Below are 14,124 nucleotides of genomic sequence, written 5' to 3'. Positions count from 1 at the left end.
CAGTACTGAGTGCTACATTGTTAGATGAGGCATCAAATTAACACCCTGTCTTCCTGTTCAGGTGAATTTAAAATTCCCATTGCACTAATCTAGGAAGAGTAGTAAGTTCTTCTGGCATCCTTAGCAAGGTTGTTTCTTCAGCTTGCATCACCTAAAATCAACTTATTGTTCATTGTTGTTGTTTGTGGGAGCTACTTGTTCATCTGTATAGCAACAGCCACTTTGCTTCAAAGTTTGTGAAGTATTTTGAGATATCATGAGAGACTCGTTAAGGCACCATAGATATGCAGATTCATTCGTCCTTCGTGTAAATTGCTGATAACCTGTTCAACAGCATAAATTTAATTCTTTTTTCAGAACCTTCCTCCATCAGTAATAGAGAATGTTGGTGGGAAAATTTTTACATTTGGTTCATACCGATTAGGAGTGCACACAAAAGGTACGTTGTACATACTAATATATTTAGGTATCATTCTGTTACATGCACATCTGCCAATACATACTTCTACCACTAGATGGAATTTCTTAAACTGCAGATTCCTATACCTACAGCAATGCTAATGTTATGATGGAAATTTGGGCACTGTCAATCCACTAGTCCTAGTTTAAAGTTTCAATCTTTTAATGACTTGTCAATATATCCCATAGTCTCTGTGCGCCATCAGTTACATTTTTAATGGGCGGGGAGGGTGGTGCCAACAGAGAGGATGAGAATCTAGTTTTGGATTAAATGGAAAATTTCACTTAGTGTTGGTATTTAAAACCCAGCTGATTGGTCAGACTCAGCATGTGAGTTCCTTTACCTAGCCTGTACTTTCAATTGTCCGCTGAGTGTGCAAACTCCCCAGGTATTAAGGATTGAGAAAGCTGCTTCCTAGTGGGTGCATTCAGACTAATGAAGTAGAAGGATTTTGTACTAATTGGGAAGAAGCGTTCAGGTTTGGTAAATTTCAAGGGCTAAAAAGAAACCCATTCACAAGTCATAAGACAGCGAAAAGAATAGCAAATGGACCAAACCAAGCTGGAATACTGGGTGCTGGAAATATGAAAAGAAAATGCTGAAAATACTTATGGAGTATCAGATTTTTGACCCCATGACAGTGAAGGAATGGCAATATTGTTCCAGGTCAGGATGGTATATAATGTGAGGGGGGACTCGCTGATGTGGTGTTCCTATGTGCCTGCTGCCCTTGTCCTTCTAAGTGGTAGGGGTCGTGGGTTTAAATGGTGCTGTTGAAGGAACTGTGGCAAGTTGCTGCTGTGCACCAGTGGCAGAGGGAGTGAATGTTGTTACGGACTCCATAGAGACTGTTAACCTTTTAAAAAGATTTAAACTTCCAGTTACTAGCTGAGAGAATGACATGGCAGGATTTCACATTTTAAAACTTTTACTGTAACAAATGAATAAAAAGCGCTTGGTTAAACGCTATTTTCTTTTTGTAGGCAACTTATACTTTAACCTACAGAGGGGAGCATTCACTTTTATAGAGCACACCATCATACACCCCATGGAATTGCAGTCCCTGCTCCTGGCTTCCAATGGGTTCCCATGTCCCCTGTTTCACTGAGTAGTAACTTTGATTGGGCTGCCTTACAGGGGCTTTCCTCAGTTTTCGGAGAGTTTCTTAAGTCCACCGCCAGCAGTAAAGTCTGTTCCAATGATTCTTCTCCCTGGCAATGCCAGGGCAAACTTCCTGGAATCCTTAGATGACTGCAGGATGCATAACTTTGATTAGAGACCATTTCTTCTCACATCTGGCTTTGGTAACTCACAAAGCTAAGCAGCCTTTTCTCACTGCTGACCACACAGAACCTCTTCTGCCTGTGATATTTATTGACTTGTAGGGAAGCCTGAAACCTGATGGCTTCCTCTGACTTCTCCCTGCCATGGTGTTGTGAAAAATGTGAATCTTGCATCCAGGTAGAAATGCTAATTAGATACTCGAACTCAACCTCCTTTCATCTTAGAGGTAAATGGGCAGTTTACAGCATAACTATTTACAATCTAGCACTTTCAGCACCTTTCTGGGACTTTGGGAGAATCAGTCTCTGAGTCTACAATGAGTAGATTTTGCCATTGTCTGCAAACGTAAATACTTTGCACCGCCTTCTTAGTAAAACAATTTGAGCTTTCCTTTGATCTCTCTGACAATCAAACAATCCAGGCTTACTGTCAAGAAGGATTCAGAATAGGTCACATGACCCCTTTATCCTAAATTTAAAGCTACAGTCCCAAAATATTATAAACATTGTTACAATTGTGAAGCTTAAGATTATTTGGTGGATGGGGTGCACATCAAGTGGGTTGCTTGAATGGTGTGAAGCTTTCTCAGCATTGTTGGATTGGAGTCGCACTCATCCAGACAGGTGGAGAGTATTTTATCACACTCCTGACTTGTGCCTTGTAAATGGTGGACAGACTTTGGAGAGTCAGGAGGTGAGTTACTTGCCTTAGAATTCCCAGCCTCTGACCTGTTTTTTTAACCACAGTATTTGAGTGGCTGATCCAGTTAAATTTCTGGTCAATGATAAGCCTAGGATGTTGGGGAATTCAGTGATGGTGGTGCTGTTGGATGCCATGGGGAGGTGGTTAGAAAGGCATTGGATGGCACTTAAGTGACAAGTAATATTCAGCCCAAGCCTGAATGTTCTCCAAGCCTTGCAGCATGCAGGACTGTGTTAGGATCCTGGCCCAGGCCCCAAGTTTTTGCTAAGGTTCAGTTAGGGACCAATAACTTTTTGTTTAAAGAGAATAAATCCACAAGCTTTACTATACAAGGTCAGAAAGATAAAACAATTTACAATATCTAACATTTAGGGTTAATATAAGGTATATGTGAATTAACAGACAAATGTGGCCGAATACACCACATTGCACATTAGATGCAGCCAAGACAGATCCCACTGATTTCTCAACAACCTACCCAGGCATTAGCAAACAGTGAGCCAACAAATCTCATTGAAACACTGCCACTCTCATGAGAAATTGCAGCCTTCACCTTTGAAGATCTCGCCTTGGATTTCTCTCCAAAGGTTGCTCCAACTGGAACGGCCTCGGTGACTGTTCACCTCACAGGGTATCAGTGTCATCTCCCAAGACTCCATTCCTCTGGATTCCAAAGTATGTACTCAAGCATCAACTCACAAGCAGAACTTCAGCTCTTTGGCAGTACCAAGCAGATACTACTGTTCCAAAGGGGAACCTTTGTCTCAGTGGCCCGCAGCACCGAATCGCCAACCTTGGGGCCGCCTCGGGGCCCCCTCCCTTGTCTCTATTCCTCTGCCTGGGGCTTCCTTTGGGACCTCCCCCTGTCCCCAGCCTGGGACTCTTATCAACTGTGGCGCCCTGCTCTTAGCCACATGATCCAGGTTTTCGTGCCATCTCTCTATTTTTCTCTACATAAACACACTGCTGTCAGGATGGCCGAGCCCTTTAACTGCCGGATTGTGCATGTGCCATCTGCTCCCGGCCCGCACATGCACAAAACTCCCAAGGACTTGGTGTTCCTGGGCCCTGCTTATCAATGAGGTAAGTCTGGATTTCTTGACAACTGCTTCAGTATCTGAGGAGTTGTGACTATCACTGAACACCATCAAATATCTCCACTTCTGGCCTTATAATGAAGGTAAGGTCACTGATGAAGCAACTGAAATGGTTGGGCCTAGCCCATGGCCCTTAGGAGCTCCTGCAGCACTGTCCTGCGGCTGAGTCGATTGGCCTCCAACAACCATATCTTTATATTTCACCCCTTTCCTATTTTTACTTCGTTCTGTTGAAGGGTCATGAGGACTCGAAACGTCAACTGTGCTCTTCTCCGCCGATGCTGCCAGACCTGCTGAGTTTTTCCAGATATTTCTGTTTCTGTTTTTGTTTTGGATTTCCAGCATCCGCAGTTTTTTGCTTTTATAACCATATCCATCTTCCTTTATGCTCTTCATGACTCCAATCAGTGGAGAGTTTTCCACCTGATTCTCATAGACTTTAATTTTGCTTGGACTCCTTGATGCCATACTCTGTCAAATGCTACCTTGATTTCAAAGGCGGTCATCTTACTTCACTTCTGAATTTTGGCTCTTTTGCCCGGGTTCAAACATGGTCAATCGAAGAAAGCAGCAGAAGGTTGGTGATTCTGTGCTGCTGGCCATTGGGCTCAGGTATCCCTTTTGGAGCAGTAGTAACTGCTCAGCTCAACTGAAGAGATCTGGAGCTGAGTGGTCCTGGCCATATGCAAACTGGCCGTCAGTGAGTGGGTTGTTGCTGCTTGATAGTACTGTTGACAACACCTTGCATCACTTTGTTAATGATTGAAAGTAGACCGATGGAGCAGCAATTGGCCAGATTAGATTTGTCTTACATTTTTTGTTGACTGGGCATACCTGGGTAATTTTCCACGTTGGCTGTCAGATGCCAGTGTAGCTACTGTACTGGAACAGCTTGGATAAAGAGGCTCTTGTTCTGGGGAATAAGTATTCAGTACTACTACCGGGGTGTTATCAGGACATGCAGCCTTTGCTGTACCCAGTGCCTTCAACTGTTCTGATACAGTATGGAGTGAATCAAATTGCCTGAGGACTGGCATCTCTGATGATGGGGACCTCAAGGAGGCCAAGATGTATTATCTACTTGGGACTTCTGCCTAAAGATGTTCGCAAATGCTTTTGTTTAGCAATGCTGGGCTCCTTCATCATTGAGGATGGGGGTGTTTTTGGAGCCATTGCCGCCTGTTAGTTGTTTAATTGTCCAGCGCCACTCACAACTCAATGTGACAGGACTGCAGAACTTTGATGTGATCCACTGGTTGTGGGATTGTTTTGCTCTGTCTATAGCGTGCTGCTTCTGCTGTTCAGTACGCCTGTAGTCCTGTATTGTTTCTAAATCTTGGACCACCCTGATATATAAGACAGCATTTCCCACAGGTTGGGAGAACAATGTAGGCAGCATGTCTAACACTCTTTTTGCTGCTGGGATGTTGACGCCTTTCTTCCCTGTCTGCATTGAGTTAGCTAAGCTCAGCTATTGGGATGCTATAATTAACCTTGATGGTTCTGCTACATAAAGGAAATTGGCCCTTATTTCTGTTCCTAATGACTTTGCACTAAGCCTTGCTGGAAGTTTGTTGACATTAGGACTGGATCCAACTGTGATGCCTCTGGGACTGATTGACCTGTTGAACACTTGCTGGAGGGCTTCATGTGCTGGTAGCACCATATAGCAGCAAAGGTCCATACCTTCAGAGATGTGTAGAGAAAGGGTGAATTCTTCAGTAAAGAAACGTGTAAATTGGAAACATCTTAGCTTGAGGTAGATGTTTGATAGCAAGCATGCTAAGTTTGCACAGTAAAGCAAAAATCCTTATTCTTTTAGGTGCTGATATTGATGCTCTATGTGTTGCACCTCGCCACATTGAAAGAATTGACTTCTTCGCATCCTTCTGTGAAAAGCTGAAGCAGCAAGATGAAGTGAGGAATTTACGGGTAGGTATGGAAAATGTTGTACTATTCGCGTGTGTGTGATGTTCGGTGTATTTATGCGCTGTATTGACTGCTGTCTGTTTGTTTTGCAGGCTGTTGAAGAAGCTTTTGTGCCAGTAATTAAACTATCCTTTGATGGTATAGAGGTACTTTATTAAATATTAACTGATTTGCATCATTCTTCAGTTAAATTTGTAATTTCTTTTACAAGGCAATATTGAAAAATGTAGTTTTTGCATGGTGAAATTAATAGTCGCTAATAGGTAGTGTGATTCTACAATGTTTAGTATTTCAAGCTTGTAAATGCAAAATCACTGACATTGAAACATTGGTATCACTTAATTCCATATACTATTAAATGTTTGCAAGTCTGAAGGTGAATTCTGCTGAAATGAAGTGCACCATATCAAAATGTTGTATTCTTGTGAAATTTAGATTTTTAGACTCCAGGAAAGTAGCTATATAAATTTAATTTAACACAAGGATTTTAGATATATGTATTGAAAACTAAAGGAGGCAAACTTTTAATATTTGAATCACAATGTGCGTTATCTTTTAGGAAAATGACAAATGTGATCGGTTCAGAATGTCAAATCTTCTGTTTTAGATTGATATTTTGTTTGCAAGATTGGCACTTCAGACAATCCCTGAAGATTTGGACCTTCGAGATGATGTGCTGCTTAAAAACTTGGACTTGAGATGCATTAGAAGCCTTAATGGTAAGTGACTGTCAATTGTGAATGCATATTGGATAACTTTGATGTGAAAAATGGAGGTAAAAATATTCATTCTTGCCCTGGGTTATGGGTTAATGAGAAGAAAGGCAAAGTTATGTGTGATGAGTGGAAGTGTGATTGTAATCTGTTTATACTTTAATATTTTATTGAGGGGACTGTTCCAGTTTAAAGAACAGGGACTTTGGATGTAAAATTCAAGTTGGATGTTTTTAATGCATTTCATTCTCCCTACCAATTCTGCAAAAAAACAAAATGGTGTAAAAGGCTTTCGGGTTTCAAAAAGTTGTGCAACAACTGCAGTTGACTGACCTGCAGCGCATGAAGTCCTTGAATGCATTCATCCACTGAATTCCGTCAATGAGGGCGACAGAGCAAGAAAGTTTTCTAAAACTATGATTTTTTTTTTCAAAGCAAATAAGCTAAACACCTTTTGGACTGTGTGCTAAACTAAGATGTGTTTCTCCCTGTTCAACAGGTTGCAGAGTCACCGATGAAATATTACATTTAGTACCAAACATTGAAAATTTTAGGCTGACATTGAGAGCAATTAAATTATGGGCAAAACGTAAGTTTTCACGCATTTTGTGTACAATAGAGTTGTTTGTAATGTTAGAATTTGAGTTTTCAGTCACTTTATCCTTTAACCCCTTATTAAGTTCAGAAATGATTCCGAGTGATAGCCATTATGGCGACGGTGGTTATATTTTGTTAAGTATAAGTAAGATTTGACATACTAAAACCTGAGCAGTTGCATCAAAGCATAACAGCATTATCATTGTTCCCCCCGGGTAGGGGTGTGATCTCTATATAGCTACTCCCAGATCATGCTCCAGGTACTGTTGTGTCAATGTGACACGTAATGCTTCTACAGTTTCTCTGCTTGAGAAATCCCTTCTTATACTTTCAGCAAAGCCCATGGAGACCAATTTAAGCCAATCATTACCTTGCAATTATTTGAGTTGCCCAATTACAATAATGTCTTTTAACCATCTGCCCACCCAAACATGGTCAAATTCTCAAGATCTCTGGCTTCCTACACTCAGACTCCTATCAGCCTATAGGTTCTATGCACACCTGGGCCTCTGAAGTTCTGCCAAGGTATTTCTCTCATGGTTCTCATGCTGCAGGCTGCCTTTTTGCGCACACTAGTAGATTTCTGCTGAAGTTTTACTTTTTTACAGTTTGGTCCCTTTCAAAACCTTCGGGGTCAAAGGCAGTTGATCAATGAAGGCCCAAACCACAATTCCTCATCAAGTCACCTCTGTTTCTTTCATCTAGAGTGCATTACAAGCCGGATTAAAAATATAGTTCACCATAAGATTCAGTATAACAATGAGTTTCAAGAAGTGTACAGTCGGTCACAGTATTTAATTTTGTTAATTAGCAAGACAACCCAGTGTAGGGTTTCCAGGATTCACAAGAGGATATTTCCTCTTGTGAGAGAATCTAGAACTAGGGGTCACTGTTTTAAAATAAGGGGTTGCTCATTTAAAACAGATGAGGCGAAATGTTTTCTGAGGGTCGTAAGTCTTTGGAACTCCCTTCCTGTAAAGGCAGCGGAAGCAGAATCTTTGAATATTTTGAAGGCAGAGGTGGACAGATTCTTGATAAGCAAGGGGGTGATAGGTTATTGGGGATAGACGGGATGCAGATTTGAAGTTACTATCACATCAACCATGATCTTATTGAATTGGCAGAGCAGGCCAGAGGGGCTGAATGGCCTACTTCTCCTTGTTCGTATGTTTCGGTAAGTAACATTCTGACCTAGGTGGTGTCAGGCTTTGAGTATTAATTTGACTATATCTATTCAGGTGAGTGGTGAATATTCTATCTCACTTCTGTCTTGAACCTTCTAGATGGAGAGGTTTTGAAGGGGAATTCTCTGTAGTTGAGATACACAATGCATGTGTATGCATCAATCTCTTAAGTCTACTTGAAAGGTCTCTTGATGTGGTTGATGCAATGCGATTAGGCCCAGCCACGTTAAGGATAAATTGCAGTCAGCCGACAAACTTGGGACTCCATTTGACACACTGATGCTGCTCTGCTCCCTGGATCAGTTAAAATATTAAACAGAAGTAAGGAGCATTACTGCTTAGGGTTAGCCATCTAGTGGTTCAGTTAGTACTGTCCCATGTTGAACTGAGCTAAGAATCAGATTAAATCCCTGACTCGTGCTGAATTAACTTTGTTCACCTGGGCAATGGTAGGGCTGCTGCAGCTCTCCTCTTTGGTCCTGAAATAAATAATTACCCACAGTTCTTTCCTCTGCCTGAAAATATGTGTTTGTGGATACACATTAAGAACAGAATTGTATTTGGTTGTGCTGCCCTCCAGTTGAATGCCCTATTGACACTCTACATGTAGGTTCTGATATGACGAATAACCACTTGGGTGAAAGGCAGCATTCAAGTTATGTCCTGGAAGAGTTCATATTGCTGGGGACAGGCTGTTGGTTTTGCATGACTTGAAGAATCCATTTTCAGCGGACAGTGTTTCAGGCAAGCATTGAGTAGTGTTTGACTTGGAATTGTTGCCTTTGAGATTTTGGAACCTCTGGGATTCACACAATCTTCTCCAGAGTTGGTATTATAGCTCTTTAAATTCTAGGTTGTGTACTCTGTGCTGCCTCACCAACTGCCAGTAGTATCTATTCCTGACGGGTGATTTTTAGCACTCACTTTGGCATTGTTCATGAGGCTCGCTTAGCATTCTGTTTGACCTGGATACCAAATCAAAAAGGGAGTGACTCCAGCCCACAATCATCTGGAGCCTTCTGGGGAAACTGGCCTTTATAAATCAACTGTGAGAGTTGACCAATTAAGATGCTGTCCATGGTTCAAGTCAAAGAACAAATGGTGGAACACAGAGCCAGGCCTTATGAGTGGGGGTAGATTATCTGATGGTACAGTTAATTTTCTGCTGTGCTTTATCCACTTGTAAAATAATGGCTATATATTTATTCAATTATTTATTTATATGTACTAAGTGCTTTTTTTCAGTGGGAAAAACTGAACCCACAGCAGGGTAAACAATATTTTATCACTAATCAATATTTTTCACTTAACCCTTTTCAAACAAACAGCTGTGACTCATTAATGCCCTAGTCCACTAGTTTGTTTCTTCCTCCAGCTTGAACCAATTTAGTGGGTGTGTATAGTAATATTATTTGCTGGCAACTGGAGAGTGTGCTTCTTGGTTGGTGGTTCTCAACTTTGCTTTGACCCCCCATAGAAATAGCCTTTTGAGGCAAACCAGCTGGATCTTGGTGATTGTTTTAAAAATGGCTGCAAAATTTGTCGTCATCATCCCTGCTTTTACCTGTCTCTCCTCCCTTCTATTCATCTCCCACTCTTTCGCCCGAATGACCCTGCCCCCCCCCACCCCCCCGCCTCCATTTTCCACTATGTGCCATCATATGGAAGAGCCCATTCAAAAGTCAGACTCTCAGCTGCATTCGACCTATCAGGTCATGTGCATATTGTAGGGCATAACCTATAGTTGGCCACTAATACAAGTTAAAGAAGTTGCAATAATGGCTAAGAATTTACAAAATTGAATTGTAAATTAAATGTTGTAATGTGTGAAACATGCTCATCACTTCATGCTAAGAAATAATCTGTTGTTTTTAAACAGGCCACAACATTTACTCTAACATATTAGGCTTTCTGGGTGGTGTGTCATGGGCCATGTTGGTGGCAAGAACGTGTCAACTGTACCCCAATGCCGTTGCATCCACCCTAGTACACAAGTTCTTCTTGGTGTTTTCAAAATGGTGAGTATTGCTTTCTATGGATCTTATTTGTAAAGTAATTTGGCAGCGTAGACTTAGTAACATTTAGGATACTTCACTTCTGCTAGGGGGTGTATGTAGGCTTTTGCTTCCGGGTTGTATCAACATTTCTTTTATTCCCTTAAGTTTAGAAGGTTGAAGGTTGATCAAACCAAAGTGTTTAAGAATAGAAAGGTTAAGTACGATTGACACAGAAACTATATCCTTTGGTGGGGAACCCAGAACGAGGTGACATCATAAAATTAGAGCTAGGCAGTTTCGGCATGAAATCTGGAAACATTTTATCATACAAAGTGTAATCCCCTCCACCACCCTCCGCTGCACCTCCCCCTGACCACCAAAGATGTCTGTGGATGGTGAGTCAATTGCTAGATTTTTGTTAGGTAAAGGTAAGGAGGCATATGGAGCAAAGGCTGGTAAATGCAGTTGAACAGAAAAGTAAAGGTCTCTATCAGGTTTCTTGCCTAGAGAAAAGAATTCTGGCCTGTTCAATCTTTCGTGACGTAACCTCTCATTTTGCTATCATTCTATTAAAGCTTTTTTTTTGCATCTTCTCCAGTGCCTCTGTATCTTTTTAATAGTATTGAGATCAGAATTGTTCACAGTACTCCTCCAAGTGTGGCCTGACTAATATTTTATGCAAATTTAGCATAACTTTGCTGCTTTTCAATTCTACCCCTCTTTAAATAAAAAAAGGACCCCAGTTCTTTGCTTTTTTTATAGCCTAACTATCTTGCATTGCTACTTTGAATGATTTGTGTATCTATGCTCTCAGACCCCTCTGTTCCTTCACCCATTTTGGGCACTTATTTCTAAGGAGTATATGGCCTCTTTATTTTTCATACCAAAATACATAATTTCAAACGTGCTTATATTGAAGTTTATTTACCACTTTGATTTGCAAGCAGTGCACACATCAACTTAGAGGTGTAGCTTATTTAACTTTTAATTAGCTTTTGGGTACAGTGAAGATCATCCCCTGATATTTGCACAGAGCTGTGACCAGTGTTCACTTAATGTACTTTGTGCTGGTAAGATTAACAGAGGTTTTAAATAGCTACACAAATAGAATGCAGATTTTAAAAATATATACAAGCTATTTTCATTTTTAACATTTGCTAGGATAGCCAACCAATCAGCTCACTCTTCTCATGCAGTATAAATTATTCCCTTTACAATTTGTATTCTTGCGAATCTGTCCTAATGACTGCAAGATGAAATGCTTTGGCAGCGCGTTTTTTTTTCAGCAATACTTTCTTCTTTCTTAAATAGTAAAGTGGAAGCGTGTTTTATTTTTAAATGCTATGTGGTCACTGTAGCAAACCACATTTGTAACTTGGTGTTTTCCCTAGAAGAATTTAGGCAGCCATGTGAAAACTGTAAAGCCTGTTAAAATCATTATCTTGACTTTGCCCTCCCCAGGGTCCTAACTGTATTTTCTTTAACAAATAAATTATTCAAACTAAACTTCAAGACTCTTATTAAATAAATGCTGCTTAAAGTTACAACAAAGAATCTCGACAGTGGCTAATAAACTCAAATGTATGCTCCTTTTTCTTTATATAAAAAAAACTGTTAATAATGGGATAGTAGCTGGCTCACTAAAAGCTCTGCTGGAGAGCACTGCTCGTTCACGCACATTTTATGTTGTACAGCTAAAACTGTTGAGATCACCACCTGGGAAAATTGGCAGCAATACGAGATTTGCATTAGCTGGACTGGAGTTTTGGTTGCTATCAGCACAAGCTGTGTTGGCCAGTCTGAATATGTCCTCCAAATTATTAAATTATCTATACAAGTTAAACTGCAATCTTCAAATATAATAACTTAAAGCAGTATTAAAATGTTTCATATGCTTATAAAACGTCTTTGGCTGGATGTGAAGTTTAATAAAGAAATAATCCAAAAGTAAAATGAATCCACCTGAATTAGATTTCAAGATAGCTTCTGCTTGGCACCTGCGCCTTTATAAGAAAAAGGACCCTTTAACCACCAACTGGGCCAGCCTTTTCAACTGCCTAAATTAGTAAAAGATTTGTTGATGAAACCGTATTAAAGCAATCACTGGAAATACTGCTGTGAAGCAGCATGTAAGTTACTCAGAGACAAAACTGCAATCAAAAGTGTGCTTTTGCAGTCCAGCTTATTTGTTTCAAGGTATTCTAAATTATCAACACCGTTGCATTTTCTTGTCAGGGAATGGCCTAATCCCGTCTTGTTAAAGCAACCTGAGGACTGCAATCTGAATCTACCAGTGTGGGATCCACGGGTAAGTTTATAGTGAGTTGCCAGCTTTGAATCAGGCTGTGTTGCATAGTCAGTTGCATAGTCAGTTCTATGCTGATGCACAATGATGTGACTTGTTTTTACTGTTGGCCCCAATGAAAGAAGTTCATTCTGGCGAAGATACATCAAATATGTGATATGTGGAAGCTAAACAAGTATAGGAAATCTGAGATGGGGTTTGATGGATAAATTATATTTTGCATGTGCAGTATTGAATTCTTTTCAGATTATTTATTTGTGATATAGCTCTGCTTCATCAGCTATTAATTGTTCAATTTATGTCTTGTGTGCATATTTAGTTTTTGCAATAATTCAAGAATGGCATAGGTGCATTTAAGCGTGGTATATTATGGCATAGATGTATTTAAGGAAAAGCTGGTAGCTACATGAGGGAGAAAGAAATAGGACGTGGTATTGCAAGGTGGGAAGAGGCTCATGTTGAGAATAGACCTGCATGACCAAGTTGCCTGTCTGATTTGTAATGGCATACAAGAATTAAGTCATTATCCTAGAGATTTTAAAATGTCGTCATCTGAAATTACTTCAGGGGTTTTCCCGTTTAACAATACGAATAATCTTTTGACCCTTAATTTTGTATTGTTGTATAATGAGAAGGTGTAATAACTGTGGGTTATTATCTTGTGTGTAGGTTAACCCAAGTGACAGATACCATCTCATGCCAATTATCACACCAGCCTACCCACAACAAAACTCTACATACAATGTCTCTGCATCCACGCGTGCAGTGATGATGGAAGAGTTTAAGCAAGGTGAGTAATTTTATATATTTAAACGCAGAAAATACTGGAAATACTCAAAGGTCAGACAGCATCTGTGGAGAGAAAAACCGAGTTAATGTTTCAGGTCGATGACCATTCATCACTTTTATGACTTGTTTTGGAAGGTATCCTACTGTATTAAATCAAACTTTTTCTAAGACTCCAATCATGCTTTTCAATCCTAATGTATTGCATCTAAATAGAGATAAGGAATCCACTTTGTTTCCTCACAGGTCTTTCGATTACGGATGAAATTTTAATGGGTAAAATGGAGTGGTCCAAACTCTTTGAAGCTCCAAACTTCTTTCAGAAGTACAAGTATGTATTCAATTACTTATGAGTGGGACAAAGGTTGTGAGGGTCAGTTTGTGTTTCACGTGCAGTTCCTATACCTGGAGGCAACTTCTCTTGCCCTGCTCCCAAGAAAAAAAGAAGTAAACTGCACAAACATTTCTGATTTGGTCGCAGCCCAACACTGAGCACCTAAGTTGTAACTTTTCAGCCTGATTAAAACAACATTTTGATTGAACTAAGAAATTTCCAATCAGATAGTCACTGATCTACAGTAATTCACTATTGCTATTTAACTAGAACACCAATTTTGTAGTACAACCGTATGCAAATGGGCAATTTAATTATTCATTAATACTTAGACTCATTTGGTCTATGTTGTGAATTAACTTAATATTGTGAAAATGCCGTTCCACTTGCCCTTTTCCTTGAAGTTTTTTTCCGAAACCCATTGCCTGTTTTCGGAGTATTAAGATGGATTTTTTTCAAAAGAATATTATATTCTGAGTGAGATTCTTGATGTTTAGGATCTAAGTGCTTATTTTCCAAAATTATTTGGTACACCTTTTATGATAGACTAAGCGTAATATTACCAAACTTGTCATAACTTTGTATCCATTTTCCTAATAAAACATTTTTTCTTAGTAAAATGGTGAAATGTCTGTCTCTGTTCACAGCTGTCCTCAAGAAAGTCAGAATGTCAGTATTAGATAAAATATATTTGAAATTTACGGAATTTATAAAATTGAAAATTTTGATTTTATAC

At 39.8% G+C, this 14,124-nt stretch overlaps 1 protein-coding gene across 4 annotated transcripts in view; it reads left to right on the top strand.

Moving 5' to 3' along the window:
• Positions 1–14,124, top strand: part of LOC144692929 (poly(A) polymerase type 3) — a 76,438-nt gene that overhangs the window by 21,137 nt on the left and 41,177 nt on the right. For all 4 annotated transcript variants that reach the window (XM_078562083.1, XM_078562084.1, XM_078562085.1 and 1 more), the window contains exons 4-12: positions 358–439; positions 5,366–5,475; positions 5,565–5,618; positions 6,080–6,191; positions 6,685–6,774; positions 9,846–9,984; positions 12,199–12,271; positions 12,938–13,058; positions 13,301–13,385. In XM_078562083.1, coding sequence (XP_078418209.1) covers positions 358–439; positions 5,366–5,475; positions 5,565–5,618; positions 6,080–6,191; positions 6,685–6,774; positions 9,846–9,984; positions 12,199–12,271; positions 12,938–13,058; positions 13,301–13,385 — 866 coding nt within the window. The remainder of the gene's footprint in view (positions 1–357; positions 440–5,365; positions 5,476–5,564; positions 5,619–6,079; positions 6,192–6,684; positions 6,775–9,845; positions 9,985–12,198; positions 12,272–12,937; positions 13,059–13,300; positions 13,386–14,124) is intronic.

The sequence above is a fragment of the Cetorhinus maximus genome, chromosome 18 (assembly GCF_964194155.1).
Source record: "Cetorhinus maximus chromosome 18, sCetMax3.hap1.1, whole genome shotgun sequence".
In the NCBI taxonomy this organism is placed as follows: domain Eukaryota; kingdom Metazoa; phylum Chordata; class Chondrichthyes; order Lamniformes; family Cetorhinidae; genus Cetorhinus; species Cetorhinus maximus.
This window is presented reverse-complemented; position numbering and strand designations above follow the sequence as displayed.